The 27,768-nt window shown below is 35.5% G+C and overlaps 1 protein-coding gene across 23 annotated transcripts in view; it reads left to right on the top strand.

The window, feature by feature from the left end:
• GPHN (gephyrin) overlaps positions 1-27,768 on the top strand; it is a 304,092-nt gene that overhangs the window by 159,265 nt on the left and 117,059 nt on the right. For 13 of the 23 annotated variants that reach the window (XM_061463334.1, XM_061463332.1, XM_061463337.1 and 10 more), the window contains 2 exons: positions 7,365-7,457; positions 17,448-17,486. The exons of 1 other annotated variant lie outside the window; for it this stretch is intronic. In XM_061463334.1, the coding sequence (XP_061319318.1) occupies positions 7,365-7,457; positions 17,448-17,486 (132 nt within the window). The remainder of the gene's footprint in view (positions 1-7,364; positions 7,458-17,447; positions 17,487-27,768) is intronic. 9 more of the 23 variants (XM_061463333.1, XM_061463331.1, XM_061463338.1 and 6 more) reach the window with 1 other exon arrangement.

Below are 27,768 nucleotides of genomic sequence, written 5' to 3'. Positions count from 1 at the left end.
TTTGTGGCTTTACCATTTCTGTGTTTTTGGTAAGATTAAGGTGTAGATTATCTGGGTTTAGTTACAGCCAGCAAAGTTTAGTGAAACTTCTGATCTGTGGTACATGAGATATATGTGCTGTAGATGTGGATGCACATATGTAAAATATTCTAGAGAACTCTCATTTTAGAAAGTTACTGACTTGTGTAATATCAAGCTGCCTTTTTACATTCTAAGAAAACCAAAGAATCTTTTAAACAACCTGAGATGAACATTAACATAGCAAAGCAGAAGATAGTGCAGAGAAAAGCTGTCTTGTTTTGCACAATTAATCTGAAGTTTAGGACTCCAAACTCAAGCATTTATGTCCTTTGATAACAGATTGTTAAAGTGCAGCTTTAATTAAAAAAAAAAAATAAACAAGGAGGGAGAAAAAAAAATCTGATTATCTATTATTACTGAGCAATATTGGATTAATTTAGTTGGGTTTATGTTTTTTTCTTCTTTCCTTTTCATTCCATTTGCTATTTTAGCTGGTGGTGTTGTAGGAATAACTAGAGGAATATGAATTAGATGTCAGGATTCTCACTGGGAAAAGTAGTACCGGCAAGGAGGCATTGTGTTTTCCTTGAATTTTTAATTGGTTTCAAAAAACTTCTGAAGAAAAACAGAGTTTTTGTAACTATTGTAATATTTATTTTAATAAGTTAGTATTTTTAGAGAGAGGGGTTTTACATGTGACAGAAATGAGACACAATTCATGTTGGTGCGTTTGCTAGTACATTTTTGTTATGTAAAGGTAAGCATGTGTGCATATACGCCTACACACATGTATATATATCTGCTGAATTCAGAGTGGACATGAAAGTTGTTTCAAAAACCAGACATGTTTGGAAAATAAGTAATTCTGACGCTTCTGACATTTCTAAATTCCATCCCTTCCTCCAGGCATCTGAGAAAAACTGTTATACTGGAGTGACTGATGCTTTCCAGTGAGTAGCTGTGATTTGAAGAGTTTAGCATGCACTCTAGGAGGATGCCAGTGGTACCAACAGTAGATGGGAACATATCCTTCATGTAGAAAGAAGTCTTTTGCCTTGCTGCACATACAGACTTATGGTTTGCATCTGATCAAGACCTCCTTGTAGATTTTAATTCAATTTGTTAAATCATACAATAAAATCACAATTTTTCTTGTTTACATTAAAATTGATATGTCAAGGTAGTTTGAATTTCTCCTTTGCTTTGTGAGTGGAAATCAACACAAGACATTTATAACTGCACTTTTGTGTTGAACCTTGAAATATTTGAGAGCTGCAAATTATTTTAAGTGGAAAATGCCTATAATTAAATTTCTATTTAAAAATTAAGCCATTTATAGAGTACAGTTTTATTACTTTCTTCCTTTAGTTTTACATTTCAGTAAAACAGTTGCATATTAGTGTAGTATTTATGAAGCTGTATTTAGAAAAACAACAGTGCAAAAAGATTGCAACACTGAAAACTGCAATCATCCATGAAATCTTCCAAAGACTACTAACAATGTTCAGTAAAATCTCAAAAGATGAAAATGTCTATTTAGGCACATCCAGGTACTTCTTGTGTTTCATCCAAGTCTCTTGACTATGGTGATTACATGATTACACTCTGAACAGAATCCTAATATTTCTCTTACTTTCCGCCTTTGTTGGTGGGGGAAGGTAAAAAGGGGTGGAGGTAATAGAAAGTGTCAAGCATATTTTCATGGTATTTTAGTCTTTCATTTTCTGATATTCTTAAATAATTTTGAGATTGATTACTTGCAAAGTTGTTACTTCACACATAAAAATAGCAAAGCTTTCAAGCAGTAAGAGAAAGATTGTGAGCATAAGAAATAAAACCTTTGCATGAAATAGGGAAAAGAAGTATTAAAAAAAAAACCAAGAATATATTAACATTTATAAAGCCTTCCCTGTTTTTCAAACTGAATGTTGAACGCAGCTCTTTATTTTTCCTTCACTGTGTTTGCTTTATGGGTATTATTGTTCTTGAATGGTCCTCAATACTTGATTTTCCCTTTAAAATTAGTAGACAAGCCATGTTCAGCTGAATAGACAAGATTTAAACTCCTAAATACACAACAGTGTTGAACAATTGGGCTTCTTTTATCCCTTCTTTTTTTCCTGGCTTCTATTTGTGTGCTGTGACGTGAATTTCTGATTCATGCAATTACGTATACTCTCTCATGGCATAGTGCCAGGGTCAATCTTTAGTGAGATTGGGTCAAGCCACATGAGTAAGTAAAGGTTGTTATGAGGTCTTAATGTACCAACTCCCGTATTCCTGAAACTCAGTGGTCAAAATGACATCCAGTTGTCTTAGCAAAACTGTGACTATGCAGACTTCCTCTTCTTTGATATGTTTTTCCATATTCGCATTCACTGTAATTTTTTCATTATGATGATGTTATATAATCATACATGAACATTATCTGAAACTCTCTTTAAGCTCTGTTGGCATGAGATGACAAAGTGTGAAGGAACATTAAATTGTTATTTAATGTGGCATTTTATACAACAGTTCTTATTTGGCTTGGATTGCTGAGGAAATTTATCATTATGGCTTTACGAACATACTATTATATGTTCTTTCCTTGCATTTTGGAGCATACTGTCCTAGAGTAAACAAGATATATTTGTAAATATAGAAGTTACATAATTTTACAAAACTTACATTTTTGAGAAGATCTGTTCTGGGGAGCACAGACTTTTGCATTTCTAAGCACTATCAGTACTTTTTCCCAGAATCCATAATGATCTTTTCAGTCACATAAAGTTGTTTTGAGAAATCCTGGAATGTATGCATGTCTGTGAAACAGCTTCTACTAACTTCTGTTTTAAAGTCCAATGTGAAATTGTTTCCTGATTGCTGAACAAATATCAATATTAAATTTAATTTCCATTAAATTTCAACATTTTAAATGGTCCTTCATAAGTGATTAGTGTTGCATATAAGGTGAGATAACTTCAAGTTTGCACTGTGCTAGAAAAATTTGGCATGTGCCAAAATACTGAAGATCGTTGTTAACTACAGAATTACATAAACAGTTTCAATGCTCAATATAGAATACTCAACATAGGCATATGGAATACTCAATATAGGCATGTAGTCCAATCTACTGTGACCATTTTTGTGTGCTTTGTAGTACTTCTGCTTCAGTTGAGTGTTACTCAGGGTCTCAGTATCTATGTGGAAGAACAGCATACAGTAGCAGTGAGGGGACTGGAAGAGTCTTGCAATTTTTCTCAAGTTTTAATTTCTGGCTTGCAGCATACATTATGATACTGCGTCAATGACAGATGACTGTCACTCTGAAAATGAAATAATTAATGACACATGTAGAACTGCTCTGCTCCATTATTTAAGTGAAACAGCAGTCAAGGACAGAAACGTAGAGTGGCTGTGATAATAATAAGGCTTTATTGGAAGAGACTGCAAACATTTACTAAGATAAGTAACCCACAAACTTATAAACCCCTTATCTCCAAAGATCAGGGAGTTGAGCCTTTCATTCGAGCAAGGAGTCCCTATTTGTTTCTCCTGTTCACTTACTTTCAGAGATTAGTGGATGTTACATTAATAGGTGCTGGGAAAATGTACCAAATTAAATTATGCTGTATTTTCTCTCACTTGAATCCTTCAGATCAAGGCTGGGTGGTTTAGTGAAGAGATACTCAAGTCCTATTATTTGTTTTAAATGTATGAGGAACTGACTTAGACTAATGTTAGTTTTGCATAGAACATAGAATAGTTAGGGTTGGAAGGGACCTTAAGATCATCTAGTTCTAACCCCCCTGCAATGGGCAGGGATCCCTCACACTAAACCATGTTGGCCAGGGCTCTGTCCAACCTGGCCTTGCATGCTGCCAGGGACGGAGTGTTTGCCACTTCTTTGGGCAGCCTGTTCCAGTGCCTCACCACCCTCACAGTAAAAAACTTATTCCTTATATCTAACCTGAACTTCTCCTGTTTAAGGTTAAACCCATGACCACTTTTCCTATTGCTACAGTCCCTGATGAAGAATCCTTTCCTGCCATCCTTATAGGCCCCCTTCAGATACTGGAAGGCGGTCTTCACACAGCCTTCTCTAGGCTGAACAGCCCCAGCTTTCTCAGCCTGTCTTCATACAGGAGATGCTTCAACCCCCTGATTATCCTTGTGGCCCTCCTCTGGACTTGTACCAGCAGTTCCATGTCCTCCTTATCTTGAATACTGCATTCAGTACTCCAGTCTTGGACATTGAGATAGTTAAGTTACAGCAGAAGGGAATATGTCTGTGTTATTTCCATTCACTGACTGAAATGTCAGAAAGTGCTAGCTTAGGTGCAGTGACACAAGAATACATCTGTATAGATTTTAGACTTAATCTGTCTTAAGGTAATATGAATGCCATATGAATTTGCAAGTCTGTATGTGTGCCACACACAGTAGACATTCTTTCCATGAGTTAATGATCTATATTGCCTTTTATTAATTCATATGTGAAAGACTAAGAACTCAGAGAAAGAATGAGGCAACATTTTTCTGCACTGGTGAAATCAAGACTGGTCAGGAGAAAATTCAAACAGATCTTAAGTAAAATTTTGAATGGACTCTGTTATAATTGAAATAATTTCAATGACTGGGCAGTGCATAAGTCCAGCAAGTAGTTCCATCTTGGGAAAGAGAGGGGACTGACTGAAACAAGACCTCTTTGGTGCTGGATATAAATTGTATGTTAGTCCCAAGGATTTCCTACTTACTTAAATGAGAAAAAAATTAAATGTATTTAAAAGTGGAAATGCGAAGAAACAGGTAGAGAGCACAGATAACTGATCCAAAGCTTAAGGAGAAAACTGATACACCATTTCATTTCTGTACAGCAGAAAAACATAATTCATGTAGTTATTCTAGAACTTCAGTGAAATCTGAACAGGTAAGAATCACAGATGTGTGCTTTTGAAGTAAATTGTGTCTAGAGGAACTGGCTACAGTAGCTGCATTTCTCCCTGTCTACCTTGATACTAGAAAATACCTGAAAAAGCCTATTTTAGCATACTAATTGTTAAATATGTTAAGCTTTATCATGCCTGGGGGATTTTGTTTTGGTTTTGGTTGGTCGGTTGGTTTGGGGTTTGGGATTTTTTTTGTTGGTGGTGGTAGTGGTTTTGGTTGGTTTTGTTGCTGTTGTTGTTTATTGGGTTTTTTGGTTGGTTTGGGTTTGGTTTGATTGCCTTTTTTTTTTCCTGGAGGTCTGTAGTTTTGTTCTGGCTTTTTAAAATTTGGTGGTAGTTTCAATTTTTTTTTTTTTTCTGAGCCTGATAATACTGTGTTTTTATCCATAATTCCATTAGCAGCATAATTCCATTGACTTGAATGGAGTGACAGTGATTTGCATAACTCTTTGACGTAGTCTCATTTTATCTTGAAAGCTTATCATCAGTGAAACAATAGAAGAGGAAAGATGCACAAAAATATTTAATGATATTTTCTCTGGTTGAAATGTTACATAATAATTCTGTTTGTATAGCATTGGTAAAGCCAAATACCAGGTTTATGGCCTAGAGGAATTCTCATTTGAAGACAAAGCAAATTCAGTTCTCTGCAGAGCCAGTGGCAAATCAAGCTACACTGCTGGCAGAAGGAAAGTTAATATGAGTAGCTGCTTGTCCTCAGCTAATCGGGGTGGTGCTTCCTTATTTAGGTATTTAGAATGTCAATGAGAATGTTTTCTAAGATAGTGTTTTTTGGGCTAGAGGGAAAGCAAGCAAGCTGAATATCCCTCAGGTATTTTTACATGGTTTTAAAATGACGTGTACAATTTATATGTCTAAAATACAGTGGAACCCAAAGTTAAACTTACTGCCTCATGGTCAAAGGTCACCTTACTGAAAACTTATGTTTCTTCACTATAACTAGAACTTGGCAGAGAATTATATGTCTGCCTAAGTACACTGATGCAGTAGCAGTAATACACATTTAATTATTGTTCAGTTTATTTGAAGAGTTAGGATATTAACTGATTTCTTTAGCTTTTTGTGGGGTATTATGAGACTTTTTTTTTTCCCTATGTTAAATGGAGTGGTCTAGAACTGTAACAAAATGAGAACAGAGGAAGGATTTATTTTCTCTATAAAACAAGTTGAAGTTTGGCGGGTAAAATGCTCCATAAAACCCAAACAAGCAACAAAATCCAACATAAAATCTCTCCCTCCTGTTTTAATACTGACACATATTTATTGACATTAATAATTTGTAAAATATACACAATATTAAGCTCTAACTTTGCCAAACACATTTTTAAGCTGAACTTTTCTCAAGTATTCTCTGAAATTTGTAGCTGTTTGAAGTCAAATATGTTTTTAGAAGATAAAATAGAGAAAATGCCACCTCTTCAAAATAATTTTTCTGATACATAAGTATGTTATTTGAGCAAACAATTTTAAGAATTAAGATATTGTTTACAATATAATTCCTGCTTTTTCAAAACATAAACCAGAAGTTAGACTTAATAGTTCCTTTCTATACACATCTGAGACATTATGTATGTTCTTTTCTTGAGCTTATTTGAAATGTTCATGTAAGCAGAAACTTCTGGTAATTTAAGTGTGATATTAATACAAGAGATGATACAAAAGAGGAACTGGAAGAAATAGGTAAAGAAAGAAGAAATAAAGACAGAACTTTTGTCTTTGACACTTCATATAAAGTAATCCTTGCATACATTTGCATGATGGAGCTTGCAGGCAGATACAGGTTTATTTAGTATCGTGAGTTCTCCAGTACCATCATTCATTGAATTTACATGACATTTCTTAAACTTTCTTAGTCCAGCCTTGGAATTGGTTTACACAGTCCTACTGAAATGTTGTAGGGAATGTAGAAAAGATGATTATAGATAATCTTTTGTGTTGCTGTATCATGTGTATTGTTACATCTTTTTATAGATAAGCTTAGAAATATATGGTTCTTGCTTTTTTCAGGCTGTTAAAAGAGACAGAAAGCAAAGTTACTGCAATGAGAATCAATCGTGTAGTCTGAACTAAATGAACACAATCTATTGCTTCCCAAAATCAAAATAACAGTGTTAATAACTGTGAATTCTTGTTTTCCATTTCAGGTGAAGAGATGGAGAACAGAATTTCAGTTTCCATTTCCAAAAATATAGATACTTGAATTATTCTGTCATATGCTGTTTGTAAATAGTGGTTTAAAATCTTTGTATGAAAAGCCATGAGTGATTTTACAATTTCCTGTATTTATTGTGTATATGTTATTAACACATTTCAAGTCTTCAAGTGTTTTCTGATATAACTGTATCCCACTTCTTACGTGGTAGGTCTGACAGGATTCATATTCTCTTTCAGGAGACGCTGATAGATTGGTGTGATGAAAAGGAACTTAATTTGATTTTAACAACTGGAGGAACAGGGTTTGCACCACGAGATGTCACTCCAGAGGTGAGATAGTCCTGGAATAAAAAGATCTGCTGTTTGGTGTTGAAATGTGTGAGTCTGCAGGAGGGAGGTGATTTTTTTTAAATTTTTATCTGTAACTTTGTAGTATCTATGGACAGGTCAAGTGACATACAACTTGGAAGCAGGAAAAGCAGTAGGGAATATAGCACAAGAGAATTACTCTGACCTTGGGTTCTGACTCAAAAAATGATTTTCAAACTAAAATGTAGCATAATGGATTTCCAGTCCCCTTACAAAAAAAAAAAAAATCAAAAATCAAACAGCTTTTTGGTGTAATTTTCCTTAGTAGTGCAGTACAACGCTGCTAAGCAAAACCTTGTGTGGCTTTTGTTGTGTCTTGCACAAGGGAAAGTGGGATAAGAGAGATCCTTTAATTCTCCCTTGCAGGCTACTGCATTGTCAACTACTGCATTGTAGGTTACAGTGTGAGAGGCAGATAGTAGGGGGAAAAAAGTTGCTTGACACCACATCATCAAAAAAAGCTAAACAGGCACAGCAATAGAGGTAATATGCACCAGTAAATGTTGCACAGGAAATCTGGTTGCATTCCACATATAAGGAGCTAAGGTAAGGAAATTAAAAAGGGAAAAGTAACCTAATAACCTCACGGCTATGGGTTGTCTTATGAAATGAGTGTGTGATTGCAGTTGAAGTGTTTTGTTATTTATGGTTCAAATTAGATTAATAGGAACTTCTAAAATCACATACTTTTTTTGGTTTGCTTATATTCGCTAAAGGGCAGAATTAAGATTGAGTGCCTGAAGTGTTTCTTTCTGTAATTTAACATATTTAGATTTCTCTTAAGTACTCATGTAAGTTTTCAATTGCTTAGACTTTCAACTTAGAGTTGATTTGAGTTCATTATAGCATGCCTACAATGCCTTTTACTTACAAATGTGTTCTGTCAACCATGGGTACAGTTTAGCTTTTTTCTATTAGGAATCTAAAAATATTTTTGTAAATCTATTGTATAACATTTGTGTAACTAAAAAAAAAATGTAAAGAAAATGTTCCTGTACGTTACTTCTGATGTTTTTACATTATATACTAGAAACCTGGAGTAACTAAAACCTAAGGTTCAGTGTATCAGAAAATGGGTAGAGTCTAAGATGACCACAGCGTGCTAGAGCTAGTAAAACTGAATTTGCAGATCATTCGCTGTGCTAAAGCAACATAAAATTGGAAAGTATGTTGGTTAAATTGATTTCTTCCTTTTAAACTAACTTAATGGTTTTGAAGGTTGCATTCCCAGCATTGTGTAGAAGGAGGGCTGAATTTCTGTTTCAGTTTTCCTGATTTATTACCTTTATTCAGGGTTGACACTAAGCAGCAGTGCCAGAGGAAGCATTGCAGCCAGTGCCAGAAGCAAGCTACAGATCTCAACCAGCATTTGGGACAAAAAATAAACAAATGAGAACTCCACACATAAACACCTAGTATTTTTCATACATTGCTTCATTTCTGTTACTCAAACTAATTAAAACAGGTGGTGGTGATTTGTTTGGTTAGTTTTGATGTTACAGTGAGTCATTAAAAAAAAAGTTGTTGAAGTGTCTTTAGACTATGTAATAAAACCACATTGATAAAAAATCATTAATAACTTGTGCTGTAGAACAGTTGTTTTTAAAGCAATAGGTATGCAAGACTGGAGGTGATTATAACAGAATTATGTATTCTGACTGTTGAATTATTTCAGTATTTAAAAAGAATTTATATAGGACAGTATTCACTTACTTTTCACCCATTTAACTTGCATTAAAGTAGCATTTCACTTGGATTAACTTGCAAGCCTAAATTTAAATCACAGCAGAGAGATTGAATCCCAGTTCTAATTACAAAGTCACAGTGATAAGGTTTGTTCTTATGACAGGGTTTATTAGATCATTCATTCAAACAAACATCTTTAATGTAAGAAAATTAGCTTGGCAGTATGTATCATTACAAAAAAATATGAAGCAGCATAAGCTTTGGCCCCATATTTTCTGTATTCTGGGTCAGTGAGCACCAATTTGAAATGGAAAATTCATTATGTCAACATAATATGTGCACTTGCATTTGCACATGTGGTTAAAACCACATAGGAAGTGGTTTTAATCTCTTCTGTGTGTGGTGTTTGTTCATCATGTTCCTCTCATTACTGAACTGATGATAGTGAAATGGTGTGATCATGACATTGTGCTGTTGAGATGCCATCTTTGAAACATGATTTTAGAACTGGTAGTAATTTTGTTTGATACTGGAAGACATGTTAGCATTTTTCCTATGAGTAGGAAGGAGTAGTCCCTTGGGTCATATTTCAGCTGGAATAATTTAAGTCCTGCTTCTCCTTAATGCACCCGTACTTTTGATTAGAAAACACATTTTTCTGAGCATAGATACATGATTGCTATTGTACTGTACAAGATAAAGTTACTTCCTGAGAGTATTTACAGCCCAAAGAATTAGTGCTAATTGAATGTTATAATTACTTGTTAAATTGAAATTAAGTGCCTAGCGTAATATATCTAATGAAAATAACCTCTTTAAATTTCAGGTATTTATGATTAAGCTTCCAAAAAAATTTACTTGGTTCCCCACTCACTTTGCCTTTTGAACACTATATCAGAATCGTACCAGGTTATTGCAACTGTTTCAACAGTGTGTAATTACTTTTTTTCTTATAATGGAACATATAATTTTAGGCATACTCACAATATCTGATTTTCCTTACCTATCTCTGGTCTCTAAATGTATAGCCTCTGTCTAGTCAGTGGATGGGGAGAATATTTTGAACCAGTTACTGATTCACATTTTGAGGGGCAAAGGTCAGTTAAATTAAGGAGTGTGAATATCCTTCACTTTCTTGTCTACGCAGCTAGAAGTGATGAAATGCAAGTGGATATTTAAAAAGGAAAATCCACCCAATGGATGGCTGAATTTGAAGGAAATTGTGTTGTAGTTGTTATTAGGGAATGCTGTAATTCAACTGCTATGGCAGTTGGTGGTAGTTTGCGTTTGGACAAAAGCCAAAGTGTAGGCTTAATTTTGTAGATACAACCACTTCTTTTTCACAATCTTATTTTGCCTATAGTTTATGGGGATCGTCTTTAAATCCATACTGGAAATGCTCATACAGTCTTGTTTGAAAAAGTGTTTGCTGGTGGACAAACTGGACAAACATCAGGCTTTTGCATATGCCCAAGATTTAGGGAACTTTTGGTTTACATTTTCAAATGCAAAAATGTTTTCCATGAAACTACAGTACTTGAGTGGCAGACAGTTACATTTACAGAATGTTAATGATAATATACATTAACTGTTGTGACGAGAAAAAAAAAGTGGCAGCATTTTTATTGATCACTAGATATCCTTCTGAGATGGAAATGTGTTTTCTCTATTTCTTGGTCAATACAAAAGAGAAAGAAAAACATGTCCTGTATACAGACCCTCTGCACAGTTTTCTACCTTTTGGCTTCTCTACTTTTACATTTATTCTTTTGCAAAATTGTACATCCAAATAGTTGACTTGTCTGCCCCTTAACAGAGTCTTCTTACTATTTTCTTATCTTTCATGTCTGGTGTGGATCACAAGTCTTATTTGCCCCAGTACAAAGCTAACTTTATGTACATAGATAATAGCAATAGAAGTCAATTTGTTGTGCCTTAACTGATGCTAGATGTCCTTCAGCTGTGTCACTGTGTGTATTCACAAATTGTTCAGCCACACTGCAGGTATGCCTGAAATTTTACACTCTGAAATTTTAAGATAAGACTTTAGAAGAGGCTTAGAAGAACTCTTTTTCATCATGTAAAACCAGTCAGGTGTTTCCTTACTCTTCCTTCTTTTCCAGTGCTCTGGAAAAATTCTAAATGCTTCGTTTGATTCTTGCTGATTATATTCATCAATATTTATATATTTAAATTTTATATATGTATTTAGACACGTGCTTGTTTTCATTTATGACAATATGTGTGTATTTGCCTGATTTTTCAGCAAAGTCCTATAGTCCATGAAAAGAGATCATTCTCTGGAACTCCCTTGTGTTTGTCAGCATCTTTCTGAAAAAACATGATCAGAATGAACAAAATACTCCAAACCTAGCCACACAAATGCCATGTTTGGAGAGAAGAAAGTCTCTATTGTACTGTGATATAAAGTCTGTGTATATTCAGTTCAAAATTGCACCACCATTTTTATAATCAGTACCAATTACAAATTTCCTGTCACCTTGTTTTTCTTGGTTCCCTAAGGTAACTTTCGCTGTTGCTGTTTCCCACCTTTCTCCTTGGAATTTACTGTGGGTTTTTTCTTCAAGTTTCATTTGAATTCCACAGACTATTAAAAAATGTCTGTATGCTTCCATTTCTGTGTCCCAGATAGCATTGGCAACCCTCCTAATCTCTATTCTTTGTAATTTTCATGTGTCCTGTCTGTTTCCTTCCCCTTCAACTCTGTTAATGAAATAAGATGCTTGTGACAAAACACGGTATATCATGTTATACCCATACTCAGACCAATATGTTCCCTCCAGGTTAACCAAATCCACTAAGACATTGCAAATAACACCTTCCATTTAATAGGTGACAATTTAAAGTAGAAATAATACGTAGAGTTTTTTGTCCTCCCTGATTCAAACAGTGCCTTTCCAGAGCATCTTGGTTTCTAATATTGTTGTGGATATGGCAATACTTCTGGTCTTCTTTAGCAGAATTCAGCTCTTCTTAGTGCCATATCAAAGACATTTTACTGTTGTCACTGGGCCAAAATAAACAAATTTTCTTTTTACAAACTGTCACTTCAGGACAGTTGTCACCTCACATGGGACGTTAGTCACTTTGTGATAGGAATACTATGAAACTATATGACCTCTAATTACCCAGGCTGTTGTTTCAGTTTTTCACTCTTCAGTATTCAAGGTACTCTCCAATTTAATAACCTTTTCCAGCATTTATTTTCATAGTCTATTCTAGGACTGTAGTTTCCCGTATCTCTCAAGGAGGTCTCTCTTCCTTGACTTCTGTGTAGAGCTATTGTGTAATGAAGTGTGCTGTGTGTATAAAAATGTCTAATCCTGTAACTTGCCATCAGAAATTTTGAGAACTACTGTTCATAGTTTATATAGATATGTATTATGTTGCTTGTTGTATGTTGAAACTGGTATTTTGGTTGTAGAGTTCTAGCTCACTTCCAGCGTGCTCCTAAAGGGTGTGAATTATAAAACCATGCCAGGTGCATCTAGACAACAAATATGCTTAAATGGAACACACTGCTCTGTGACAGACTCCTTCTGAAATGTATGCTACTTTATTAGAAGTTTATCAGCAACTCTATAAGGTACCATTCCCTTTTTCTGAGTCCTCCAAACACTTCCTAGCTTACATGATTAGGTCTTTATCCAGTCTGCTTTAATTTGTCAATAAAATCTATTATTTGAAATGCTGTATTTGGTGTTATAAAAATTCAAATATATTTTTGTGCCATATTAATTTAATTAAAAATTCTGTAACTCGATTTTAAATCTCATCTTTGGAAGGCATATTATTATAGCAGAATTGATGTAGTTAGTTGTAGAACATTTTTCACTAAACTACTACAAGTTTCTTTGAGAAGCAGCAGTGTACAGATTATTTGCACTACACAGTACACTGGCAGGTAGAGAAGTACCTGTCTTGGGAAATGTGAAACTGGTTTAGCTGATTTATGAAGTGCTAAAAAATGTGCTTTCTCTTCTCCTGTTTGAGTTTCTGAGGAAAACTTGGTAACACATCGGCATCACTGAAGAGCTTGGTTGTGCTATCATGAGCTGCAGTCACTGCATGGAAGCACCAGGACAGCTATAGGGAGAAATGAGAGGCAAAGAAGCTAGATCCCATTTACTCAAATATCAGAGGCTGCAAAAAAAAAAAGGAAAAGAAGCCCCTCATCACACTCCAAATTCCCAACCAAAAAAAGAAAAAAAACCTAAACCCAAAGGAAGCAGGAAACATATGCAGAGAGAGCATTCCTGAAGAATGCTTTTTTTTGATAAATAAAGAGGGATTGGTAGATTCCTGCTATTCTGCTACATAAACAGCAGTTTTGAACATGTTTCTTTGTGTATCCAGCTGAGATACTGTATTGAAAAAATGTATGTCTCTCAACTTGTTTCTGTCTAGATTTCCTGACATAGACAAGTACAAAGATGGGGGGAAAAAGGAATAGGAATACAGAGGGTACCTTTTCTCTGTATCTGGGATTGATGTATCAAAATGGGAAGCTGCATGTTTTTTTGGACATTCCCTTTTTAAAAAGTTTCAGATGTCACAATGGATATAGAAAAAGGTGGTCTAGGAGAGATGCTTTCTGTGAGAGTTACACAACTCAGTCTGTTCAGTTTATCATAAAGAACACTGGGAGGTAACTTGGCTTTTGCCTGGGTTTTCTTTGGGAAATAATGTAAGGTACTAACAGCTTGCTTAGTCTACTAAAGAGAATTGTAACAACAGCTGGTGATGGGAAGCTTAAGTCGGAAAAGTCTAATAAGAAAATCATCATAATGGAAGGTTTTTATGTGTTTGGGTTGGTTTGATTAAAATTAAGATATCAGTAACACAAACAGATTCCCTTCTGTCAAATCAAAGGTGATTGAATACGGGAGAGATACAAAACTCGAGTTATCTTGTACTCGTCCAGAAGTCATGGATGTTGTATAATCAGTTATCCTGTGTGGAAGCCAAAACCTGATTCTAGTCTTATGGTTTTTATTTGTTAAAATAAAATGAGAAGATAGTTTGAATTAAATGGATCCTGAAATTGATGAAGAAACAGTTTTGTTTTCCTGCATACAAAAGGATTACATGAATTGCTTATTTGTCTCTTAATGGAAAATGCAAAACTCTAATAGTATTGGCTGAGGATGCTGTGGAAATATCTTTAAAATTATTTAACTAATGTATTAACCTTCTGTGTAAAGTTGTCTGACCATCATAACCTAAAGATAATACTAATAGAATTCTTGTTAAGCAATTGGGTATTTTTACCTATTTGAGGATCAAATTGCATTATTTTAGCTTTCTTTATTACTCTCAAATAGCAAATAGAAGTTCTGTGTTCTGTCTTTCAAACATCTATGCAAGATCTTTTAAAAAGAAGAATCAGTAGTAAAACAGCAGTAAGGGATTCAAATGTTTCATAGAATGAGAAGTAAAGCCACAGTAACAAGCCAGGAAATCTTGCTTTTATTTCTTAACTTTTGCAGTTAATTTTTTATTCCAAGGTAATTTCAGAATGGAAGTTGGAAGAAGCCTCAGCATATCCTGTGGGTGGACAAATGGTTCTTATCCCAGTGATTCCAAATACCTTCAAAATACACCCAGAAGAACAATATGGTTATAATTTACGTTTTATTGAGGGACCTTCTCCTCCTCTTGGCATTACTGATGCCTTTTAGACATGTTTTCATTGTAGGGACTGCAACTCTCATAGGTATCTCTGTTAGTTTAAATCATCTGGCTTGGCAAGTTTAGCAGCAACAGTGCATAAACTCTGACCTCCTTTCTGTAGCTGGGGAAGAAAAATATGCCTGCTATAGAATTTCTATATAACAAAATTTTTAGTTTGGGACTTTCAGATTTTTTTCCTTTTTAGGCATTTATAAAAACAGTTTCCATTAAAACATCACTTTACAGCAGATAATAACTGAAAAAAGTAAACATCAAGTTAAGGCAAAATAATAATGAAAACATTGTCAGGCCTGTAATTATGCAGTTCTTGCTCTTAATGTGTCTTTTTTTTTAGCTGGTCATGGTCTATTACAAAGAGTTTAATAAAAGCTTAATATGGAGAAAAATACAAAAAAAAATATAGACATGTTAGGAAGACTGTGAAGGCAGCTTAAAGAAATGATAACTAGAGGGCAAATAGTAGTCTGGATTTAAGATGTATCAAAAATTGAGTTAGGCCTTTTGACATGAGCACACCAGAATAGCAAAATGACTCTCTATTAAAATAGTTGATCCTTAAAACTAGTACTTATTAAAGAGTGTAGAATTTCTCATTTGCACCTTGCCTGCAGTGTAGAAGCTTTTTGAGCCACTAAGCAGAAAGAAACTGGAAGAATCCTGGAAAGCAGCTAGCTTCAGTAGTTATTTTAGAATTATAACTAGCCCTTTGCCTGCTTTTGCTAATTGATACCACGTGGAACAGTGAAGCTTTAGCGAAATGTAGACTCAGTATAAATACCAGAATAGAAAACAGAAATTACTGTTGTCACATTCAGGCATGAGGGTCTTATCAATTACAAACAAGAGACTGATTACTTTTCAACCTTCTTTTGCACCGTGTTTTAGCTTCTTACCACTTTATGCATATATTCTTTTCCCAATTATTTTGCAATGAGAATACTCAAATTAATAGAGGTGCATTATCCACTATTGACATTTAAACTTTCACTAGATTTAAGAAGTCCATCTTTTCCTCCACAAATAAACATTTTGTCACAGTTTGCTGAGATCAGTTTTGTCATAGTTCATTTTCATTGAGCCTTGAAAATGTGAGTGAAGGTGCTAGCAATTTTGGTCTTGCTGTGCTGCAGCTAACTGTAGTTGCTGCTGGCCATAAAATCACAGGATTTTATAAAACTACCAATACATGCTCTAAGTAACTTGTACTCTATAGTATTAATATCTCCTCTTGTTCAGGCAGAGTGTGCTTTTCTGGTGGTTTATGTCATTACTAATTGTATGATGGAAATATCTTGGCCTCCTCTGCCTAAATTTCCTGTCATTTCGGTTTAAGACCAACTAGTATTTGACAGTTTGGGTATGGAAGAAATTCCTGTTCTATGACCCAGATTTCTAAATTTAAAGTTATATTAAGCTCTGTTATTCCTATGCCTTGCTCAGCTAGAAGGAGAATGAATGGCTGATATCCAGAGGATCAGTATAAAAAAATGTTCTATCAGTTTAGCTTATTATCATGGTATTCCTTAAAAGCTTTGTTGCACGTGAGGACATGGCAAATTCATACAGATTCTTTCTCTGTGACCTTTCCAAATCCTAACTCAGCAGTGCACAACAGAACTACTGACTTTTTTATTGTGTCTAAGGTTCTCTACAGTTCGCAGGAAAGGAAATTGTTGGCTTATCAAGGAGAGTTGTAGTTTTTCAGTGTTACAAATAAGGAGTTAATGTGCAAACAGATAAGTGCACACACAATGTGGACCTCTAAGAGGACAGAAATAGTGAAGTTTGAGTCTTCGTTGACTGTTGACTTTTAGTTACTAGGAAGATACTTACTGAATAAAAAGACATACTGAATAAAAATGACTGAAGTGACATACGAATTAAATTACTGAACTTTATTACTGCTGGGATTTTCTCAGTTCTTGCATTTCAGAGTTCATTACATGTTTCTGAAATAGAGCAGCAGCTAAGATTTCTGAAACATGGTTTAATTTGTTTCAATGTTAAATAACAGAGTGCTTAAGTTAAAGAGGAGACAATAAGGTAAAAAAAGGTGTTGATAAGTCTTGCACTTCTGCAACTTGCCATCGAAGAGGGTTACCCCACAAGACTTAATTCTTTTCATTAGAGTGTGGGTGTATCTAAGCCAAACAACAGCCTGCACTAGTCATGAGTAACAGATAATGACAACTTCAATTTATCTCATCAATGGCCTGTAATGGCTAATGGGTACTCCTGTTCATCTTCACAAGCTATTTTTGGAGTTGATATGGGAATGAGCTCACAAGATCATCCCCTTTTCCCTCTTATGCACCTTGTGCTAGAGGTAAGTGTGGTTTTGGGGAATAAGGGTGGGATGTCATGTGAGATGAAAGTGATGTGGGCTTCTTAAAATTTTCACAAACCTCATAAAGGCATGTGTCTTGGGTTGGGCAAAGACTCAGTTGAATTCTTATTTTTTGCCCAAAGAGATTACCCAGTCCTAAATTGACATGCTTTCCGTGAACTGGGAGTCAGAAATCCCTTTTCTCTTCTGTTTTTCTGCTGCAGAATTTCCCAACATTCCCATTATGTGGGCTCCAGAGAGGGGTAAGCAACATCTTCAATCCCACCCAATCATTTCCAAACTAATTCTTTGCTAGTATTTTTTTGCTTTTTTAATCATCATCAGAAACAGGTTTTAGACACATTTTTCCCATTTGTTTGATTTTTCTTGTGGATTCTCATATTTTGTTTTATAGGAAGGTCCCATGGCCTCCCCAGGTGCTAGGGTCAGACTCATCTGCTGTTTCCATTTGTGTGCTATTCTCCTGTGGATATTCATGGTTCACTCTGATCTAATATTAACAGAGGGTGAGCATCTAGATTCTTGGGATTGTTTCACTCATGGTATCCTAAGTTACTGAAAAAGTACTGCCACCCTGCTGCTCTGTCAATCAGTTGGCAGGCTTTTGATTTGTCCTTGCTGACAGTCACATCTGATTTTTTGTGGGCTTTGGTCTTTTGCAGCCTGTCTGGGGACTGCCTGACATTCACTACTCTCTTTTATTCTTTCTACTGGCTGTGCTACAGTGCTGGCTGTGTGGCACTGTCCTCCTGAAATCTTGGCCCTTTACCTGACGGTCTGGCATTACCTCTTGACCATCTAATTGCTTGACACTGATTACCTACTGCCCTGTCCATCTGTTGAACGGCATGTATCGCCTCCTTATTGTCCTTTCAATCTGATTGCACATGGGCATTGGCCTTCTGTTGCCCTGTCTCATGCTCTGAGTGCCTGGGCATCACCTTCCTGCTGAGTGCATCTGCTGACTCTGTGGAATTGCTCTTCTGCTGCTTGGCACACCTGCTGACTGTTTGGTACTGCTTTATCAACTTGCTAAATGTCTGGCATTTTCCTCCTGCCTTTTCACCTAATCCTTCAATACAGTATCCCCTTGCTGCTCTTTGGGTCTGCATACTCACTGATACTCGCTCTTTTGCTGTCCTGTCCACTTGCTTTTATGCCTGGTGTTTTCAATCATATTGTCCTGCCCACCTGCCTAGATTTTATTTTTAAATATGCACCAGTCTGAAAAAAATAAGAAGGATTGTAAGGAATGGGGAAAAAAATATTGTTTGGCTCCTTCATGATCTGATTCAGTTCAACATACCAGCCAAAACTTGATCTCAGTACCAGCATCCACTTTTTTCATAGAACTGCTCAAAACTTTCCCTCCTTACAAAACAGAAATAATAATAAAGCTGAATTGCATTAGGTTTTTGTTTCCATCACTTCATTTGATAGGTTTATTACTGTTCAGTACTACTATATTCAGTATTAAATTTGACAGCAATTAAGTACTAAACCATATCACTAATATTACCTACAGTAGCTCTCAGCATCAATGGAAGGTAGGTAATAACAGGGGGAAAAAAACAATCTGTTGCTGAGTCTCAGAAAAATTAAGGTTTTATTGTAGAGATGTTCAGTAAACGCAGTGGATCAAAGGGGTAAATAAGAAATGCTACAGAACTCTTAATTTGAAACACAAGGTTACACCTAATGTAAAAATGTCATTACATGAGTACAGTATTACCAAACTGCAGTGTGTCTTAGTTGCTGCTTCCTACTGTTTACCAGGAAAATGGTCAATTGACATTTTACAGAATCCTTTTGTCACTGTCTCACAGATCAAGAACAGGACTTGACTACATCTCTAAGGACCATAGTAAGGGGATAAATTGTTCTCACAGCTTAGAGTAAGAAGCAGGGTTTCCTGGGTCTTCTTTTAATTCAGCTCACTTGCCGTCTCTTTTCCTAGCTCTGCCACAGTCTCTGGCTTATTATGTTTGTTTGTGGCTTTAATTACACTTTTAAATCCAGCCCCAAGTAGGAACCAGAGAGAATATTCTGTCATAATGAACACTATCATAATTTCAGAATAAATTCTTCCTACACTTAGAATAATTGTATGCAATATTCTTTCAACTTTAGCTTTTCATCTCTCCAGATACAATATTACTACTTCTGCTATCTTCAGAGATACCCTAAATATGCAAAGTTATGCCTAACCATGCAGGCACGGCAGCATCCCCTTAGTCAGTAAGTAGGCTGTTTCACCTGTGGAATCAGAGTGGGACTCTGTGGGAGAGCCCCCTGCTCACATGCTCCCAAGACCAGCTTACCCCTGTGCAGGGTTGCTGCCCATGCAGCAGATAATGTTCCAAGTCAGAGCAAATAAGAACCTCTTCCCAGTATCTTTTTTTTCTGTTTTCCTAGTTTTTTTTTCTGCTCGGGGAAACTGGAGGACACAAATGTCTGCCTTTACTTCCTTACCCTCTTCTAGGCTCTCTGTCCTCTCCTCATCCTTTCCAAGCCTCCCTTGCTTCTCCGAGGATATTTTTTTCACAACTTCGCGAACTTTTAAAGACAGAAGGCTGGCAGTCTCTCACTTCCTACCAGCTTCACACTGTTGAAGGGTCTGGTAACAAGAACAGATCTCAGTAGCAATTCTCTTTCTCCCAGTGTTACTTTGCTGCTTCCCTAGGCTGTTGTTTGAGAAGTGGCTTCAAATGCTGGAAGGGAAGAGGAATATTCACTCCAGCACTGCAGGGCTGCAAGACGCTGCTAGAACTTACTTCTTATCCCAAGGACCATAAGTCAGTTTTCTGTATATCATTTTAGTTACATCTAATATAGTTGTTTGGGTTTTTTTTTTAATCAGTATTACCTCAAAAAAATGGCTTCTTTTCAAATTGTATTCAGGTTATATACATTTTCAATGCGGAACAGAATCAGAAACTGGAGGAAATAAATACAATGCTTTTTCTTGATTGAAAATTATATGTACTGGAAAACTGATACTGTTTGATACAGTGCTGTCTCAAACAGCTTCACTGTAAAATATCCAGGAAAATCAGTTTTCCAGCTGCAGTGGTCAAGTTATATTCAACATATTTTGATCAGTTTACAAAAATATAATCATGTTAAGTTGGAAGAATACATTGTGGGTTTTGTCTTATAAATGAGTCAATTTGGTTAAAGAAACACAAAAAAATTGCATACTAACCCTGGGAATAACATCATGTCTATCAAATCCCAGGAACAGTGAAATACAACATTATTTTGTTGTTTTTTAAAATGGTTTTGTTTGGCTGATTTTGTTATTGTTAAGGTATCATTTAGTCTATCCTGTGCACTTTTCACCAAAAAAATTAGCTTCTGGAAACATCATGAAGAGTTACAAGTCTTTCCAGCATATAGAGTTTCTCTTTCCAGGATAACTAAATTTCCAGTTATCAGCCTAATTTTATCTTAGTTTTATTTCCTCTTGATAGACTCTTTTTCTTCCTTATTATCTCTAAAAAAAAAAAAAAACAATTTTTTTACATTTCTCATAATTTCCTGAACTACTATGTCTAAATCCTACAAATTATTTGTCAGAAGAGTGTTTTTCATATATCCTCACTTCAATGCAGTATTTAAGTTCCATTAAAATTTTTACAGCTTGCTTTCTTTATTCTTCTGTGTTTTCTAAAGGTGTCTTTTCTGATGACAGTCAGCATTGTAGCAGTTAAGATGCTAATTGCTTCAGTTGTTTCTGAAAAGGAAAGAAATTTCTAACTAATTCAGGTCTTTTGCTATCAAAAAGGAAGACAAATACATAATTATTTTGCTATCCTTGGGATTTCCAGAAGTTGTTCCACTGCCCTGACCTACTTAATCACTGCTTTCGGTTTCAGTTGAAGTTTTCCATTCTTTTAAGAATAATGTGTCTGACGGTGACTCCTATCAACTTGGAATTCTAATTTTGTTATGTCTGTATGTAGCTTCTGGATCCAGTTTGAAAAAATTACTTAATTTTAGACAAGAATGCCTCACATGATATATGTGCTGAAGAGCACATATGCCTTTTGGTTCATGCATTGTCATCAATGATGAGGGCTTTTGCTGTCACAAATCATATAACAATTTACTGAGAGTATGTTGATACGGAGTAAGTTCTAATGTGTGTCTACTGTTACCTCTTTACTCAGTGGTTGAATAGCTTTTTGTTAGAAGAATGAGGAGATAGATACGCAAAGCAGGTGTAAGAAGCAAGATGACACTATTTTTACATTGATTACTTCTGAGCATTGCAATTAGTAACCCATGCTTTTTTATTTTGTTCTGATGAATATATTTGGGAAGATTTAAATACCCCATCTTCTGGGTTCCCTTTTCTGGAAACATCCTTCAGAGTACAGGCTAGGAAAAGCTGTTTACTTGGTTATAATGCAGTTTTAACTGATTCCTTGTGAAGGTAATATCCGCAGTTTAAAGTTAGTGAACTTCCTTAGTAAATTAAACTGATATATTCACTGAATTTATACGTGAAAAAAAGACCCAGTTATCCATCCTTCAATAACTGTTACAGACTTGTTCCCCCAGTACTCTTTTTTCTATTGTGCTGCCCAGCCAGTTTTTAGATTTTGAATTTCCTGGAGTCTCTTTCACTTCACTTGGGAGTTTGATGAAGTCATATAGATGTCATGGTTTGGAAGTTTTATCTCAGACCATACCTACACTTTTGTTTGATTAGTCATTTATGGCTCTCACGGTACATCATAGAAACAATAAATAATCTTTTCCATCCTTGCTATTTATTTTTGGGAAATAATTGTACACCTGAATTAGGCTTTTTCTTTTAATCTTTTTTTGCACTTGGACTGTAGTATTTATGAAATAAGCTTTGTTTTGTGTGGTGTTGCAATCGCATACATCACTCAAATGGCAGATTTGGCAGGTTTCAAAGCTGAATGAAACCTACACATTGCACAATTTCTTTTTTATTTTTATTTTTCAGGATACAGTCCCTTTTTCAAGAGGGAGAAATGATTGCATTATTGCCACTTCTTTCCATGAGATGACCAGTTCTTCCTTTAAAACAAAGTAGTTGTTTATGTATTCAGCAGTATACAGAATTAATCCTTGACCAGCAAGGCCTAAAGCTACAGTCTCTCTCAAACTCTTCTACTACTCATTCAAGTATTACTGATTTCTACTGTTCAGCATTGGTGGTTCCTGGAATGAGAAGAACACGGAAGGACTCAAAGTTCTTTTAGATGTCTTTGTCTCCCAAGGATTTTGTTCCCTGCAGCATCTTTATAAGGAGCTGCTCTAAACTCATCATCACTCTTTGCAGGCAAGAGGGATCCTGTAGCAGAATTTTTCTTTTGACTTTTTTAAGCATTAAAAAAGACATATTTATTGACTTAGCTGGAACTTCTGGGATTTTCTCAATTAACAGATTTCACGTTGTTATGACAGCTTAATATTTTCCCCAGAAATATTTTGTGTCTTTGTTTCTTTTCCTTTTTACATTTTTTAAAAAGAGAATTTTTAAATCTAAGTTCTTTAATCGGGCACATATTATTGGGCAGGTAACCCTAGGCAGGTAACCCTAGGTGTGTATGATTTTTATGTTATTCTGAATTATTGTCTTCCATCGTCCATATACATTATATAGAAATATTGCTGTATAAATTCTTTACTTGTTAATCTGCTTAGAGGTGTGATGTTTGCAGTTGCAGTTCTCTGAGTGTGAACACACTTCTGTGATAGTGAGCATGCTTAGCATGTGCTCTTAGTATGCAAGAGCCCAGTCCTGTGTATATTTTAAGTACATAGAGTCAGAGCTAACTTCTTCCCTATGCCTATCTAAGAATCTCTTCTGCCTTAACAGTTGTTAAAAGTTACCACTTTTCTCAGTGATCCACTTACATGGTGCTAGTACAAAAATCAGTCTGCTGAAAAAGTTTGGACACATTGAATTTTATGAAAAGGCAAAAATATTTTTCAGCACAACATAGTCAGCTGCTTCAAGCACAGCAGAAGTGTATGTGAAGGGAGGTGCTTATATACCTATGTTGCTAATCTTTGTTAATGAAAAGAACATTACATTGTAAGAACTTTAGGGTTTCAAAGTTAGGAGTTGAACAGTTAGGAAGTAAACCAACAGAATTTGTCTATACAATGGTAAATTTTCTTAATCTGAAAGCATTACTCTCTCACAGCTGAGTAGTGTCAATAAGTGCATGGAAGTGCACTTCTAGTGCATAGTGCATGGAAGATGCTGTAATATCTTCTAAAACTGGAAGAAACTGGTGTTTTGAGTTCAGAAATGTGTATAGAAAAGAGCTTAGGAACAGTGAAATAAAGGAGAAATATACTGGATTTTGTTATATTGATAACTATTAAGTATTGTGAACCATTAATTAAATAGTAAAATAAAATTCCAGAGGAAAAGGTAAATGTGGTATGTTTAATATTCCTTATTCAATATAGATTAGGAGTTTTGCTGTTTTTCATTCCAGTACTGTGTGCTGCAGCAGTCTCAGCAAAGTACTTTCCACCATCTCTGTAAGAAACTTTTTCATCCAGTTGTTTCTGTGAGAATCTTGGAGAAAAAGTGTGATTTGTGCCAGGAGTTAAATAACCCCGTGTAGGAAACCATTTGACAGAATACACAGTTGGTCCCTTTGACTTTCAAAATCTGTTCAGTTTTTCAGTTTCAATGAACACATCATTTGCATGTGCCTAAATTGCAGCTTTTGAGACTCTGAACACACGAATTGCATCACAGGATCTCACAAAAGAATCCTTTCTATCAGTTTTTAGGTGAAAGTGTTTTAAAGCTGTTGTTATTAGAGGTGCTTTATCATTTGCTTGGGGAGTAAAGATACTGTGTCAGGGAATCTTAAGGTATGTTTTGTAATTTTTGTAATGCCATGGTGTATTCTGGAAAAACTCACTCAGCAGTCCATCCTTTGTTGTGTAGAATGTGTATTTTAGGAAATTGTTTTGGTTTTAATCTTCAGCATTTATGATTGGAGATTGAAATTGTTTGGAGGAGCTACTGTACAGAAACTGACTGGAGTTTCTGAAGTACAAATATTTCATATGCAATATTTGTCCTTGATTGAAGGTAGTAGATGACAGGAAACAACAGACAACATTCTCAAAATGAAGTATTTCCACATCTCAATCTCAGTAACAAATGTGTCGAAGCTAAAGTATTGCAAAATTATTTATTTAGAGATGTGAAATTCCAAGTAAAACGAAAGGGAAATATATCTTTGGTATAGATACCTAGTCTACAAGGTAGTACACATAACTAGAAGCACTGCACATGGCATTTTTTTGGTGAGACAGTGCTCCCTAGTTGTTATACTGTTAGCTAAAGCTCATTACATTGTCAGTTGCATTAACTATAGCATTCTTACTGATAGTCTTATTGAAATACAGTAGGTATTTATAATCATTTCTCTCTGCTGTACAATTCTGCAATTTGTAAACAACAAATTTTTTCACTTCTCAGATTTTTTTCTACTTCAATTTTTAAAGAATTTTGTGAAAGTTGTAACGGATTGAATAGATTTTTACATTTTATATTAAATATAAAGCAGTTTGAAGTAACTGAGGGAAATCTTAACGATTTGCAAATGAAATATTAAGAATGCTTTGTAGTAGCAGAATGGTGTCACTACCTTTAACAGCAAATCCTCAGCTGTACTACTTCTACTGAGCAGCAAAGGATTCATTTGTACGTGAAGTGAAGTTGAAGTGGGAAGCACAGTTTGCACATGAAAAAGAGGGCTGAAAAAGGAAGTAGGCACCTGGCTCTCCTTGTAAGCAAGTTCAGTGGCTTGTTTTCAGCTGTTATTTTAACAATAATCTGCCTAACCTCTACACCTTTGCAAATATTCTGCCTTTTGTCACTGGCTTAACACACAAAATTATACAGCTGTAACATACTGCATCTGGTGGGCTGTATACATCTTCATGGAGCCTAAATGCTTTCCCCATAGTGCAGAAAAGCATTTGATGTTTCCTTTGGTTAACTGCTTCTGAAATTGACTGTGCTATAGCTTTTAGGTTTTATAACAATGTGGTGGGGTGGGCAGTATCATAAAATCAAGATCAGATTCTATGCCATAAGTAATTTATAGACATTTACTATCTAAAAAAATTGTTTAGTAATCTGGATTTTAAAAAAAAAGGTTATTGTTATCACTTTACATAACTATTCGAAGTGGCATTTTGAAGATGCACGTGGTTGGTTGCCAATATCCACTATATCCACCAATTTCATTACCATTTCTATTACCAAATGGGGTAGACAAATAACTGATCTGTGAAATTTGTGTAAATCGAATACAGTCAGGTTTAGCTCAAAACTTTGGTACAAACCTACTGAGATGCAGGAACAAGTTACATATTCCACAGTGTTGCTTTCTCCAGTATATTAATCCAAATTTTTAGATGCATCTTCCCCAAAATGTTTTGCAAGCTCTAAGTAAGAAGGAAACAATGTTGTGAAGTAAATCTTTTGATCAGCTTGATTTCAGTTGAAGAAAACAAGGTCTTTTAAGGAAAGTTACCGTAAATACTAAATTTTTTATGTATACTTAGGTAATTTTTTTTTTTTACAAAATTAACTATCACTGGAATCCAAGTACTAAAAATTAAATATATTCATGACTTGGTCATGCCTAAGTCATCAAGTACTGTCAGAGGTACCTCTACCAGCGAGTTGGTTTTTATGGTCATGTACATAGTGGAGTTAAACTGATAAAATCGTTTGCTGATAACAGTTTATAAATAAGAATGACATTGAATTATCTCCTGTTATCTTGAGCCTCATGACATAGGCATCATTACAGTAAATGTTATGATGGATCTCAGTGAGGGCACAAGTTGCAGGCAAAGGGAATTGCGGATGTGAGGAGAAACAGAGAAAACGGAGTCTGTACTTAATCTAATCTAACAGCAGTTATTACTGTGACACTTTTATTACTCAGCCACATAAATTCTGTGTCATTCTGTGATGTTTAGGATCTTCATGGCAGCACAGTTGCTGAAAGTATTTTGAGAGTGCAAGCAAATTTCAAATCAGCATCCTTGTGCTGCATGTATACCAAGCTCACCATTGAGAAGAAGGAAAGATGATAGAATAAGCCACCCTAATACATTTAGACATGTTTTGTTTTATGTAAAGTAATCCTATCAAAGCCTGGGAGAGCTCTCAATATGTTTCTGTGTATGTCTGACACACAGAGCTGCATTTAACATCAAAAAGACCCAACAGGAGTATCAAAATGGAGACTAACCAGTCTCAGGTTGAGTTTCTTACTGTACAGGAAAATTGACAGAAGCCTAGATGGTCACTTCATGAGGAGAAACAAACACATGCATTGGGCCAACATCGGCCTGATGTCTGCCTACCCACCACCAGTCTGTCCTGTGAGCCCAAACTTAGTGATTGGGGCTTAATTTAGCCTTATGTCAGTTATTCCCCACTACTCTGGGACCATAACAGTTGATAGGTTTACAGACCCCCATCATTAGCATTCATTGATAACTCACTGTTGAGGAAATTATGACTGTCAGGTTCTTACTTTTAAGGTGCATGTGGCCAGTTCATTGGTGTGGATGTGAATCTGTCAAAAGCCCTAGAATGACAGTAAACACCTCTACTTCTGGGATCCGCCCTGTCCAGAAGCAGCTATTCATTGCTCTCTGTATGTAGGCTATTCTTGACTTGCATGAATCCATTACAGCTAATTTGACAATGAGAAGTCAATGATAATTGTAATTACATACATGTGAAAGGACAGCAATTGCATGGTGTACCTCTAGCTGCAGCATCTCAGTGATGTGTTAGGGCCACTGTATTGTTACAGTTATTACCTGATGACAAATTTACTAACCTGCTTGACTTTGGTTGCTTTGCACCAATAGCATATGTGATAGGTTTTACCCTTTTGACAAATTAACTGAGCAATTAGCAAAATAAATTTTATTTTGGAGAGTGTCAGGGATCACAGTTCCTGTCAAGCCTTCAGTCGATAAAGAAGATGCAGAATATCATCACATGGTACAAGTGACTGAAAATTTACCCTTATCCAAAGAACTTTTCAGTGTACTGAAAGAAACCAACTGCTGCAAGCTGTATTATCTCTTGTACTAAGAGAAGAAATGGATAAGTGATATTAGGTGAGAACCTCTGATCAGTCTAGCTCCATGTTATCTCTGTTTTCTCCCCTGCAAAAGAGTAGGGATGTAGACAATAAGCTGACACAGGTGACTTGTGAACAGAAATTGCAGGCACACATCATCTCCAGCAGAGGTATACTGAATAACCTTGAAGGAGGTATCTCATCTCCAAGCCGAGAGATTAAATTTTTGTTAACTAAAGTATACACTTCTAACTCAACTGTTTGACAGACATGACTGGCATTTTGTTTGCATATTTGACTGATCTGTCCCCATAGTTCTTTGTGCAGTGTGGTCTGTGAGCTCTGTTGCAGAGGAGTATATAGGTATTTTTTTTGTTAGACCCTTCCA

Source organism: Pezoporus flaviventris, unplaced genomic scaffold (genome assembly GCF_033815535.1).
Source record: "Pezoporus flaviventris isolate CSIRO_AGI_PZ_B2104156 unplaced genomic scaffold, CSIRO_AGI_Pfla_v1 ptg000036l, whole genome shotgun sequence".
Classification (NCBI taxonomy): Eukaryota; Metazoa; Chordata; class Aves; order Psittaciformes; family Psittacidae; genus Pezoporus; species Pezoporus flaviventris.
This window is presented reverse-complemented; position numbering and strand designations above follow the sequence as displayed.